General features: G+C 40.0%; 1 protein-coding gene across 6 annotated transcripts in view; it reads right to left on the bottom strand.

Annotated features, from left to right (window-relative positions):
• Positions 1-14,403, bottom strand: part of LOC109431392 (acetylcholine receptor subunit alpha-like) — a 681,325-nt gene that overhangs the window by 105,890 nt on the left and 561,032 nt on the right. For all 6 annotated transcript variants that reach the window (XR_009996235.1, XM_062845640.1, XM_062845641.1 and 3 more), the window contains one exon: positions 11,141-11,309. Coding sequence is in view for 5 of the 6 variants with exons in the window: in XM_062845640.1 (XP_062701624.1) it covers positions 11,141-11,309 (169 nt within the window). In the remaining variant the exon portion in view is untranslated. The remainder of the gene's footprint in view (positions 1-11,140; positions 11,310-14,403) is intronic.

Here is a 14,403-nt window from a genome sequence, read left to right as displayed (position 1 = left end):
CACCGAGACGAAACTTAAAGTATCAGCTCCCGTTGGACCCATTCGTGTAGCCGGCTACAACTTCATCCGTCATTCTCTACCAACAAAGCGTGGGCGAGGCAGCAAAACCTGCGGTGGTGTAGGTGTTTACGTGCAGAAAGGGATCAAAGCAGTCCCAGTAGCAAAATCGGATTTCTGTCCTAATATTCCCATAGCACAGCGTTTTGAATTCCTCGTGCTTCAAACGCAGATAAACGATCTGAACATCGGGGTCGTTGTCATCTACAACCCTTCTGGTTCCAACCAACTTTTCGCACAGAATTACGAAAAACTTCTGTTCGGCCTAGTCGACTTCGGTTTCGACCGAGTCTACATAACCGGTGACTTCAATATAAATGTTACTGCAACCGTTCCTACCGCAAACAACCATGCTCTAGCCAACATTCACAACGTTTTCAATCTGCACATACTTCCAACTGCCCCAACCAGAATCACCGATAACGGCAGCTCAACCATCGATCTCCTCGTCACAGATTGTCCGAACTCCGTTCGCGCCTCGAAAACATCTACCGCTAACACGATCTCCGATCACGAAGTGGTCTATCTGATCGCAGACGTACGGGTGGCAAAACCAATACCACACCGCATCAAGGTCCGTAATTTTCGGCATGTAGATCCAGTGCGCCTCCAAACAGACTTCGTCGCAAGAGGTCATCAGAACATCATCGAGGAACGTGACATCGAAATCAAAGCCCGCATGCTCACCGAGCTCCTAGGAAGCATGCTGAACGAACATGTTCCCGAAGTCGAAATTGTTATCAAGGACAAGCGTACTCCGTGGATTACCACAGAAGTTGAACGAGCGATAAAATTTCGAAACCTGTCCTACTCGCTCTACGCACGCAATCCCAACCGTACCAGAGGTGACGCACAGTGGCGGGATTACATAAGCAAGCGTGACAGAGCGAACTCCCTGATTTTCACTGCCAAAAAGCGATATGCAGAAAGGAACTTCGGAAGTGAGCTACCAGCAAAGAAACTATGGAATAACCTTCGCCGAGAAGGTATCCACAATAGCAAAAAGAACGAGATTTCAACAGATGAGAACACCAACGTCGACCAACTAAACAACTTCTTCACAGACGGACATCAACAACTGCGAACGCGAACCGCTCAACTAAACCCTACACCTGCGCGAGCTCTACCTGACTTCACCAATTCTGGCTTCCGTTTCGAGCATACAGATTCAACGGAAATCGCTAAAAAAATCTACGAAATTACGACAAGCGCCACCGGAACCGATGGTATCCCCATCGCTCTCATCAAACTGTTATGTCCGCACATTCTCCCCGTCCTTGTCCACCTCTACAACGCGATAATTGACAGTCGTACGTTCCCGAATATTTGGAAAAAGGCGATAGTTTCACCGATCCCAAAATCTTCCAATCCCGTTGAACCAAAAGACTATCGTCCAATTAGCGTCCTACCGGTTCTTTCAAAGATCATGGAAAAGATTCTACTTGACCAAATCTCGAGCTACCTTAACAACCACCAACTGCAGCTGCTTGCCAAACATCAATCCGGATATAGGAAGCAACACAGCACTACCACGGCACTAGCGAAAATCACACACGACATCTACACCAACCTCGACGAGAACCGATGTACTGTAATGGTTCTTGTTGATCTGTCGCTTGCTTTTAACTGTGTCAACCACCATAAGCTAGACAGAAAACTGCAAGAAGAGTTCGGGTTCTGTGATGCTGCGCGCGATTTGGTGTCATCATACCTGACGAACCGCACTCAGTTTGTCAAGGTGGGCAGCAAGAAATCATCAGAAAGGATTCTCGCAGATGGAACGCCGCAAGGGTCCTGCCTCAGCGCACTGCTATTCGCCCTGTACATTAACAGCATGCCTGAGGTTTTACGCTGCCAGTACCATCTTTACGCTGACGATATGCAAATTTACATCTCCGGACCGGTTCAAGATGTAGACAGCATGATCAACGTGCTGAATGAAGACCTCGAAGCGATTGAGGTGTGGACTGCAGCTAACAACCTTTTCCCTAACCCTGGCAAAACTCAGGCAATAATCTTCTGCAAACAAGGTAACATCACACCACAAAGCAGAATCTCATTTTGTGGAGAAGTCATCCCGCTGTCCAATGAGGTCAACAATCTCGGATTAAAGATGGATAGCAACTTGAAGTGGACGGCCCAAGTGAACGATGTAACCAAAAAAGTTTTTGGCACGATAAAGGTTTTCCGTCGCTTCGCACCGGTCCTTTCGATTCCCACACGAATGAAGCTGATGCAAGCGGTGATCATGCCTTTTCTCACATACAGCGACGCAGTGTACGTGCCTGGACTATCCGCCCAACTTAAGGACCAACTGCATCGGAGTTTTAAGGCCGGTGTCCGTTTCGTATACAACATCCGGAGAAGAGATTCCACCGCTGCTGTTCGCAACAATATTCTGGGTCGTGACCTCATGCAGCACTACCAGAATCGTATCAACTGCTTCATGCGAAGTGCGTTTTACGACTCACATCCGACGTACATCCTCGACCTCCTTCAAAAATGCCGCTCAGATCGAACGAGCTCCTTCATAATTCCGAGGAACAGCACCAGTAGCAGGAAAAGTGTGATAATCGCCGGGGCACTCAGCTGGAATGCGCTACCCACGGAAGTCAAGAACAAACCTACGATTACTTCTTTCAAAAAAGCACTAATTTAAACACACTAAAACTAAAATAACTTCGCTTTGCAGTTGTATAATATTAGTTTTTTCTAAATGTAATACTCTATACTATAAGGTACTTTCCTTGACCTGAAAAATAGTTTATAACTGCCAGGTTTACGTCAAATCTAATAAATACAAATACAAATACAAATACAGATTCCTGCAAAAAAAATTCCAAGCATTCATGTAGAAAATCTTCTATGAACTTTCTCAAAAATACTCAATGGATATTTTTTTTTTGAAAATGACTAACGGATACATTTGAGAATTGAGAATCAGAAACTCAGAATTCCTTCAAGAGCACCAAGCTTGAAAATTCGTAAACAAATGCTCTCGATTTGGGAAATCTGCCTCTTTTTGCAAGTGAGCAAAGCAAGAATAAACACGTGCGGCTTGGTTTGATGCTTCTTTCGTCAGATTTGTGCCTCTAAAGTTTGTATGCAAAATTGCAATGGGATTTCTTGATGTTTTACCTTAAGATAACCTAATAAAGGTTGGCATGAAAATAGTCTCAGACCATATCTGAACCGGTAGTGTTCCGGAACCGGTTCCGGGTTTCCCGCCGGAAGTGGCTTAATATAATAGTGAACCAAACCCATGCATGCGACATATCAAATCCCAGCTTTTCCAATAACCTGATGACCGGTTATTAGGAAAGTAGGCTCAGACCACATTGGAGTCTGCCGGTAGTATTCGGGAACCAATTCCGGGTGACCCGCCGGATGTAGCCAAATATAAAAGTGAACCAAAGTCATACATGCAACACATCAAAGAGAGGCTTTTTTGATAACCTTATTAACGATTGGCAAGAAAACAGTCACAGATCATATCTGAACCGGTAGTGTTCCGGAACCGGTTCCTTGTGTCCCTCCGGAAGTGGCCACATGTAACAGTGAATTAAAGCCATGAATGCGACACATCAAATCACGGCTTTTAAAATAACCTGATGACCAGTTATCAAGGAAATAGGCTATGATCACATTAGTCTCAGACTAATTGTCCCACCGGAACTGATCAAACGCGCAAGAAAACCATTACATGCGCTATATCAAATGATTTATTAGGTTACTTGATGAACGATTAGCTAGAAAATAGTCTCAGGCCTTATTTGGGATAACAGGTCGATTTTAGGTGTGCCGTCGTAAAACTTCGAACCTATGCATGTAACACATCAATTCGAGGCTTTTTCAATAGCCCAATGAGCAGTTGGCCAGCAAAAAGTCTCAGGCCACATTTGGGAGAACAGGTAGAACTGGAAACGAGTGCCCCGCCAGAAGAGGTAAAATAAAGAAGGGATCCAAACCATAGCGTTTTTTTTTTTGATAAACTGATGAACGGTCACCAAGAAAATAGTCGCACGCCACATCTAAGACTAGTACATTATAGTGTTCCGGAATCGGTTGCGGGTGTTCCACCAGAAATAATTAACTAGAGAAGTGAAGACAAAATCATGCATGCGACACATAAAATCGCGGCTTTTCATGATATTATCGAAGGGATAGCAAGAAAATAGCCTCAGATCACATTAGAAAACTACCGGTAGTGACCCGAAACGGGTTCGAAATGCCCCGCCGAAATTGGTCAAATGTCAACCCATGCATTCAACACATTAATTCGCGACTTTTTATGTAACCTGATGAACAGGCAAGAAAACAGTCTGAGACCATATTTGGGACGTTCGGTAGTGTCATGGAATGAGTTCCAGGTTTACCGCTGGAAGTGGTCAAACGTAAAATTGAACCAAACCTATGCATGCGGCACATCAAATAGCGGAATCTTTTTTTATGTGCAGCGGAATCATGAAAGTGAACAAAATCATTGTTAGCGATAAATCAAATCGTGGATTTTTTTCATAGCCTGGTAAACGTTGGGTAAGATTAAAAGTTAAGAAATTATCAAAGTCTTTATAACCCTTTCGGGACGAACCAGCACAATCGTGCTGTTTTTCGGCATTGGTTTGACACATTTTTTTCAATTGTTTTTTCCTCAAAATATGAGATGAAAAAAAAAAAAATTTATGATCGAGTTATTACTCTAACTTGTATTTTAGAGCCACAGTTTTGATTAGAATTATTTATAAAAAACGCCACAATATGTTAAACAAAAAGTAAACAATCACCCTAGAAGTTGAAAACGTTTTATCTGTCGTATTTTTATAAATATTTCTTTTATTCAGGTATGCAGAGATGAAAATCGATAGAAAAAGAGTAGTTCTGCAAAACGGCGAAGAAAAAGTGGTGCTTTGTTGAAAATCACAAGATTTCTGGGTGGTCAAAGTGGGACCAGCACAATTGTGCTGTTCCGTCCCCAAGGCGTCCAAGTTCCATCGGGAATTGCCTATTATTAGGCGTTTTATGGTATAGAAGATTGATTTTAACCCGTTTCGGTCCTAGTTGGGAATTTAATTTCAAAAAATCACCGTGACTTCATTTTTCAACCGATTTTTACGAAATTTTGAACGAAGATCGCGCTACATCTCTAGTTGCATGGAAAAATATTAAAATGGTATTTTGGTCCTTGGGGTCTGAGTTATTGAAGGGGTTATATGGGTCAAATCGGGTCAAAAATGGACCAACTTCCTTTTAACCACTGATTACTTGTAAAAAACACATGCAATATGATTGTTAACATGTTCAATTATCTTTTTATTATTACAGACGCATACTTTGAGTAAATTGGGATTGTCTGGTTTTGGTTCCGGATGTTCCGGATCGCGTTTGGGGTGCGTTCGGAGGACACTTTTCACACGTTCCCTACACCTGACATTTTTTTCTCGCATAATTCCAAAAACAGGCTTGTCATGATTCATTCTTCATAATTTTGTATACTAAGTATTTTGAGGGAATATCCAAAAGTTTTTTTTTGACATATTGGCCGCCATCCCGGATGTTCCGGGAACCTGGAACCACCCGGAGAAGTGGCCATTTTCCAAACAGTTATGAAACATGGCTTGTGACATATCAATCTTCATGATTTTGCAAAACAAGTATGTTAGAGGAGAATTTAGACGTTTTTGGGCATATTGGCCACAATTCCGGATGTTCCGGGAACCAGGAACCACCCGGGGAAGTGACCATTTTCCAAACCGTTATGAAACATGGCTTGCGATATATCAATCTTCATGACTTTGCAAAACAAGTATGTTAAAGGAGAATTTAGACGTTTTTGGGCATATTGGCCACAATTCCGGATGTTCCGGGAACCTGAAACCACCCGGGGAAGTGGCCATTTTCCAAATTGTTATGGAACATGGCTTGCGACATATCAATCTTCATGATTTTGCAAAACAAGTATGTCAGAGGAGAATTTAGAGGTTTTTGGACATATTGGCAACAATTCCGAATGTTCCGGGAACCTGGAACCACCCGGGGAAGTGGTTATTTTCCAAACAGTTATGAAACATGGCTTGTGACTTATCAATCTTTATGTTTTTGCAAAACAAATATGTGAGAGTAGAATTCAGAGGTTTTTACATATATTGGCCACCATCCCGGATGTTCCGGGAATCTGGAACCACCCAGGGAAGTGGCCATTTCCCCAAACGGTTATGCAACATGGCTTGCAACTTATCAGTCTTCATGATTTATCCAAGAGTTGAATTCAGAGGTTTTTGGACATATTGGCAACCATATTTGGATGTTCCGGGAAAATGGCCACTTCCTTGGATGGCTGCAAGTTCTCAGATCATCCAGAGTATTATCCAATATTTCCACAACCATCTGGATTCTCCTCTAAGCCACCTAATTTGCAAAATCATGAAGATTGATATGTCGCAAGCCATTTTGCATAACTTATTGCGGCATGGTCACTTCCCCGGATGGTCCCCAATTACCAGAATATTCAAGATGGTTGCCAATATGTCCAAAACCCTCTGAATTCTAGTCTAACATACTCGATTTGCAAAATCCCGAAGATTAACATGTCGCAAGCCATGTTTCATAACAATTTGGAAAATGGTCACTTCCTCGGGTGATTCCAGGCTCCCGGAACATCCGGGATTACGGCTAATATGTTCAACAATCTCTGAGTTTTACTCTAACCTACTTCATTTGCAAAATCATGAAGATTGATATATCGCAAGCCATGTTTCATAATTGTTTGGAAAATAGCCACTTCCCCAGGTGGTTCCAGGTTCCCGGAACATCCGGAATTGTGGCCAATATGCCCAAAAACGTCTAAATTCTCCTCTAACATACTTGTTTTGCAAAGTCATGAAGATTGATATGTCGCAAGCCTTGTTTCATAACAATTTGGAAAATGGTCACTTCCCCGGGCGGTTCCAGGTTCCCAGAACATCCGAAATTGTGGCCAATATGTCCAAAAACCTCCAAATTCTACTCTAACATACTTGTTTTGCAAAATCTTGAAGATTGATATATCGCAAGCCATGTTTCATAACTGTTTGGAAAATGGCCACTTCCCCGGGTGGTTCCAGGTTCCCGGAACATCCGGGATGGTGGCCAATATGTCCAAAAACCTCTGAATTCCACTCTAGCACACTTGTTTTGCAAAATCATGAAGACTGATATGTCGCAAGCCATGTTTCATAATTGTTTGGAAAATGGCCACTTCCCCGGGTGGTTCCAGGTTCCCGGAACATCCGGGATGGTGGCCAATATGTCCCAAAACCTCTGAATTCTACTCTAGCACACTTGTTTTGCAAAATCATGAAGATTGATATGTCGCAAGCCATGTTTCATAATTGTTTGGAAATTGGCCACTTCCCCAGGTGGTTCCAGGTTTCCGAAACATCCGGAATTGTGGCCAATATGCCCAAAAACGTCTAAATTCTCCTCTAACATACTTGTTTTGCAAAATCATGAAGATTGATATGGCGCAAGCCATGTTTCATAACTGTTTGGAAAATGGCCACTTCTCCGGGTGGTTCCAGGTTCCCGGAACATCCGGGACAATGGCCAATATGTCCAAAAACCTCTGAATTCTACTCTAGCACACTTGTTTTGCAAAATCATGAAGATTGATATGTCACAAGCCATGTTTCATAACTGTTTGGAAAATGGCCACTTCCTCGGGTGGTTCTAGGTTCCCGGAACATCCGGGATGGCGGCCAATATGTCAAAAAAAACTTTTGAATATTCCCTCAAAATACTTAGTATACAAAATTATGAAGAATGAATCATGACAAGCCTGTTTTTGGAATTATGCGTGAAAAAATGTCAGGTGTAGGGAACGTGTGAAAAGTGTCCTCCGAACGCACCCCAAACGCGACCCGGAACATCCGGAACCAAAACCAGACAATCTCAATTTACTCAAAGTATGCGTCTGTAATAATAAAAAGATAATTGAACATGTTTGCAATCATATTGCATGTGTTTTTTACAAGTAATCAGTGGTTAAAAGGAAGTTGGTCCATTTTTGACCCGATTTGACCCATATAACCCCTTCAATAACTCAGACCCCAAGGACCAAAATACCATTTTAATATTTTTCCATGCAACTAGAGATGTAGCGCGATCTTCGTTCAAAATTTCGTAAAAATCGGTTGAAAAATGAAGTCACGGTGATTTTTTGAAATTAAATTCCCAACTAGGACCGAAACGGGTTAATTATTAAATCACTACAAAGTGTTAGTGTGTAAGAACTTAGACGTATAATTTCAACTCAAGGTACACGATATCAGCTAGTACGAGATTTTTTTAAAGAATTTTGAATACTTGGGTAAATAATATCGCTCCATATTATCGAAATCATGAATTAGATTTGAACAGGAATTTGCAGTTATTATTATCTTCTTCTTATACACTTCTATGATTTGAATACACTGCCAAGCTGATCACGTGTTCCCAGATTTAAAATTATACGTCTAAATTTCTACAAACTAACACTTTGCAGTGATTTAATAATTGCAATAAAAGAGATGAACCAGCCTAGGGCTGAAAATCTCTATAATAAAGAAATAATAATAATAATAATAATTGCAATAAATCTTCTGTACCATGAAACCCCTAAAAGTAGGAAATTCTTAGCAATTACTTAGAGAACATCGACCGGCTTGAGGACGGACCAGCACAATTGTGCTGGTCCTAATTTGACCCCAAAAAGTGCATAGGTGGATTAAGTAGCCAAAGTAAAGACAGTTTTATTCTAAAGGACGTTAAGTTTATAAGAGAAAATTTGATATAATCATTATTTTATGGTTCGTCACGAAAGGGATATCTGCAAAAGATCAAATTCGTAACCAAAGCGATCTCATCAAATCCCACCATTTCAGATACCTGCGGTGTAAATATATAGGGTCTTGTACCATTTGGGCAGGTGTACCTATTTTGGGCACTTGCCGCTATAACTAAGTCAATTCCAAACGGATTGATTTGAGTTTTTGTATAGAGTTAGATACTGTACGTGCCTAACTCTATACAAACACTCAATTCAATCTGTTTGAAATTGACTTAGTTATAACGGCAAGTGCCCAAAATAGGTACACCTGCCCAAATGGTACAAGACCCTAGTAGGATGGATCAACCATTAATGGAAAAATTATAATTTGATCGCATCAACACCAAATAAAGTTTTTCCGATCCCTTTGGCGTCTAAAATTACTGCTCACAATTTGGGTGCTGCTAGTTGAGCCCTAGCTCTTCTCATTGCGATTGAAATTTTAAAGGAAAATGTCCCTTTTCCGCATTTTACTCGTAAGGAGGTCAGCTTTTACATGAATCGTGTAACCAAGAATAATAAAACATAGCTTAAAGTGTGCTGAAAAAAACTTTGTCGAAGATCGTAAATTATCTGTGATTTTGAATAAAGTTAAGGTAGTCAAGTAGTCAACTGAGAGGTCTGCTATTTGTCAGCTCTGTGTTGTCGTTGAACATAACATCGGAATGTATGCCATCAATAAGTTTCCCACATCTATGATGGCTTCGTTAAAATTGTTGCTTTTCTATATAAAGTAATCTCAGGATTCAGGAACACTTCAGCTAACGTTGACGGAAAGATCATGAGTACATATTCGACGGGAAAGGCACTATCACCACTAGGTGGATAATTCTGGTTTTTTTTTAATTTCCCTTTGAAATTTCTTCAGCGTTACTTTCAGAAATTCTTGAATTTTCCTAGAATTACTTCAGAAACTTTAGCAGTTCTAACAGTTTCTTCGAGAATTGCTCAAGCGATTCCTTCAGAGATTCGTCCAGGAATTCATCCATGGGAATATACCAGTGAAGGAGCGCTGAAATCAGGGAACCTTGACTAACTAGCTCTAATTTTGACATGACAGCACTGGAAATAATTTATCACACATCATGTCAGTAATCTTCCGAAGTATTGCTACAAATTTTTGAATTTACCCTCTTCGTACATTAGGCTAACTTTACCCCGCTGACGCAGTGCACGCTCAGTGTGCCGGTCTGGGTCATAATGACCCCAATACACGACTAGGTTTAATCAGCTGAGTACACGGCAAGACAGTAAAAGGCAAGGCATATATTACAATTCTTGAAAGAAGTGTATTAGAAAGCTTTCAGAAAAAGTCTGGGATTTTTTTGTTTATAGACGCTTTAAGTTTGGTCATTCGCGTCTGACTTTATTAAATAATCTTTAAAAAAGTTTCGCTACATCTAAGGTTTTAACAAAATTTATAATTTTTTCTTCTTGTATTGAATTATTTTTCAGGATATTTTTCAAATAACCTAATATTTGATATTTTTACGGAGATCTTTCAGAGTATGACATTTTAATAATATATGTTCTATCGTTGGTATGTCACAACATTTTGTGCATCGGGGACGCTCCTGATATGGTGATAACAATTAACTAACTATGCGTTAGTTTAGTATGTCCTATCCTAATTCTCGTCATAATCCTCTGTTCATATTGATTTGCCCTATCCGTCCATTTTTTTACAGAGTCTGGGAAATTGGAAGTTAACATGCATCCACCAAAAATATTGTTATTGCTAAGAGATCTGTAAAAAATATCTCCAGAGAATCACCCATATACTCCACTCATCGTGATCACCAACAAAGCTAGAGATATTTATAAAAAAAATGAAATCAGAAAGGGAAGTATGAGATTAAGGTAGATACATAAAACCAATATGTCATGAGGCATGCTTTAGCGCTATTACGGACGCTCCATAAAACAATTTATTGATATGAAGTGCTCCGCGTGTCAAAAGGCTGAAAGCCCTTGCTTTATAAGTAATCAAAATACAAACTGTAAGTATTGAAGTGATTGCATATTAATAATTTTACCATTGAAAAAACGTACGTAGAATCGAGGGTCCATATAATCGAGGGTCCACTAAATCGAGGTAAACCTGTATCCCAATTCTACTCATAAACACCCAACATATTTCTGAAAATACTGAACTGCAAAAAAAAAACGCCACGGACGCTTCCTTTACGCAACCCTTCTGAAAGGAATAAGATAAGAACAAAAATTCCACAGCGTACTCACCTTCTCGCCACTGTCCGACGGCAGGTAGAACACCAATATCGTTAGGAAGCTGATGCCCATGCAGGGGATAATTAAATTTACGGTATAAAACAACGTTTTACGGCGCATCGTGATGTTGAAGGTGATATCGAGATACGGTTCATCACAACATGTGTAGAATTTTTCATTTCTGTGTTGTCGCGGGCCGGGTCGAACGAATTCCGTTGGCGTCCGTTCGATTTGCGACACCATGATCATAACCGAATGGCCGCGCGCCGCACCAAGCGGAAGGTGTTTTGTTGTTGATGATGTACGGCACGTTCCATCCGTCGGTCCGTCCGATCCGGCGGTCGTCCGATGGTATTCGGGATCCAACGCGCGTTGGTGGAATTGGCAAGCGTGAAAATGGAAAAGGCAAATAAAAGTGGGATTTCATATAGCAATTGTTCTGGCTTCTGGTGATATGGTGGACACACAGGACACGACGGTTCGACAAAAGGACGAGGGTGGACAATTTGATGGAATTCAATTTGAATAATTTGAACCGGTTCATCGAGTGACGGATTGTGTTAGCAATTTGTTGAATGTTTGCGATATTTTTGTGACACTTGTTTTTTTTTGACTGCTGAAATGTAATAAAACGTGCGTGTATTGTTTAGAAATGGTATTCGTGATTTATGTTGCACTTGTACTTTCACTCGAAAATATACTGAATTTGTATCGTTTTAATGAATTTTTAGTGCATTTATTTCTGATTTGATATATGGAGAAAACTTTAAATCGTATAGAATTTTACACGTACCTAGGGGACTGTTCATAAACCACGTAGAATTTTAAGGGGGTGGAAAGTGGTGTGGTGTGTGTCTGGTCAAAGTCTGCACTCCACACAAATGAGACAATTTTTGTTCGTGAAAAAAATCCTTGACTTCCTTGTTTACATCGTTGTGCTTGCTTCACGATATACACGTGCAAAATAGTGAACTGAAATGGCCGAAAAATTATGGACATCATATTCGAATGTCGCCATTAACTTTCCTAATGCATCACGTTGGGAACAACACGCTAACGCAGTATACGGTTTGGGTCAAAAACGACCATAATACACAAGGAGGGTTCAGTGGCATCTTACCCCATGGCAGATGGCCTTTTGGCTTTACTTCCGTTTTTATGATCAACTTTAAAAATCGCTAATAATCGATGCCGCTAGTAATCGATGCCACCAGTAGTCAAATGCAAGTGACCGGTACCCGTCTCAACAGGGACCGGTGTGTAGTCAGAGCAGAAGAGAAACGAATCCACCGCATTAAAAAATTGCGGAACAAAGAGAGTGTGATTGCTGAAGTGCAGAAAAGTATTGATCAGAACGATATGCAAATGTTTTATGTAACTGACAATAGTACATGGCAAATCTTCACCAGTGTCCGTCATGTGTATTGACTAGGAATGGAAATTTGCTGACATACAAAACACTGATGCAAAAGAGCATTTCGAAGATTTGTTGAATTATAGAAGTGAAGGTGCATCCAGGAATCGGATTAATCGGCACCCGTAACCATTGAGAGATTAGCGCACAGTAGTTAGGTACTGATGCTTTGCCGGACGAAGCACAAACAGTGCGAAGCAATGGAAATGTTTTCCGAGTCGAGAGGAACAACTAAATTTACACCACTATACAGTGCATGTATGGCAATGTATTTTTCCACAGAACGTTAGTATTTTTCCTATTTCCCAAGAATTCAGAAAGAACAACCCAACTGTAGAGCATACTTTAAAATATTGTATTTCAATGCTTTTTATATCCGATATTAACTTATTACATAGATAATATGGTCACGTAAAAGCAATGACAGAATTTGAAAGAACAGTACTTCTTGTTCGTTACAATAGAAATATTAAGAGAACTTGTTGATCTTTCTGGTGATTTGCCGCAACAGTTACTGGAATAAACCTGTTTTTCAGCATAATGTTCCATGATCAAGCCTTTTCACGGATATTAATAAAAAACTTTCTTTGCCAATCGAACATTTAGCTTTAGTTTATATTATAGGATAGGGGAGACTGGGGAGACTTGATCCCTTTTTCTTAATTTGCCTTTAACTTTACGAAAAAACACAAAACTAGATCCATTTTTCTTACAGAATGGCAGGTAAACATCTATTGCAAGTTTATACACAACAGAAGGACTTTAAATTGTTGCTAAAGTTTTCAAAATTGTGTTTTTATGGAGGCGTGTCTCATGATGTATTTTTTTCAAAAATGGGTCAAAATTGATCCCCTTTTAAGCACATGGTTAATTTAAATGGAAAATAACTGTAGAAGCTTCCTATTAATTTTCTTTTCAAGTTTTCTTGCATTTTTTATGCATGTATTTGAAATTATAAGATTTCCTCAAATTGTTAAGGATACCGTCGATGGGGGTGACAATGGGTCTGGGGGGTGAGATTGGGTCAAAACGGAGAAACATAAAATTTGAAATAGCTCATCATCTATGGCTAATTTATATTGAAAACTTTATATTATTTTAAAGAGGAGATGTTTCCACACGTCATGATGCAGAAAAAGATGTTTAGCAATAATCGTTTTTTGTTCAAATTGTGGCTAAACTTATATGATGAAACTACTAGTAAATCACTCTGGAAAAAATTCTCCTTCGCAATGTTTCACACAAGCACCTAACCATAAATTTTCTTATAAGTAGTTAGCTGTAGGTATTACCTGCTTGATGCAACGAAAAAAGTGGGCTGTCAATGCACTTTTTATATAACAATTCAATATTGTCGACCCTATGTCTAAATATTAAAAATGGGGGTGAGATTGGGTCAAGCAAGTTATCGAGTGCACATAACCTTAACTTAAAATTCAACTTCTTATTCAGTCCCCATTTGATGTTAGAGTGGTGCCATGTTTACCGTATCTTCATAAAAGTACGCTTTTTTTCGAAAATATGTCGCAGAAGTGTCAAGCGAGTGTGTTCATAGGTTTAGTGCCTCAAATCATTTATAACGATAAACATGGACATGGACAGCTCCTCTAATCATCATCTAACGTTTAGTGTACTGCAATATCATAAGCTCACAAAATAGACTTAAAAACGTTCTTCTTCTCCACTCATTTTTGAAATTTTAAGGGAATATCCTGAAACTACCAGACAGTAGTGGGATTTAGGAAATACAGGGGCTATAAAACCGGTAACATAGTACAATGTCGGAAAGTGAATGAACGTCGAGTTTTGGTTTGGTTAAACATTTCTCATGCAATCTTTCAATGCGTTCCTCCCTCATTGT

The sequence above is a fragment of the Aedes albopictus genome, chromosome 1, assembly GCF_035046485.1.
Source record: "Aedes albopictus strain Foshan chromosome 1, AalbF5, whole genome shotgun sequence".
NCBI lineage: Eukaryota > Metazoa > Arthropoda > Insecta > Diptera > Culicidae > Aedes > Aedes albopictus.
The sequence above is the reverse complement of the archived record's forward strand: the minus strand, read 5'-3'. Positions and strand labels throughout refer to the sequence as shown.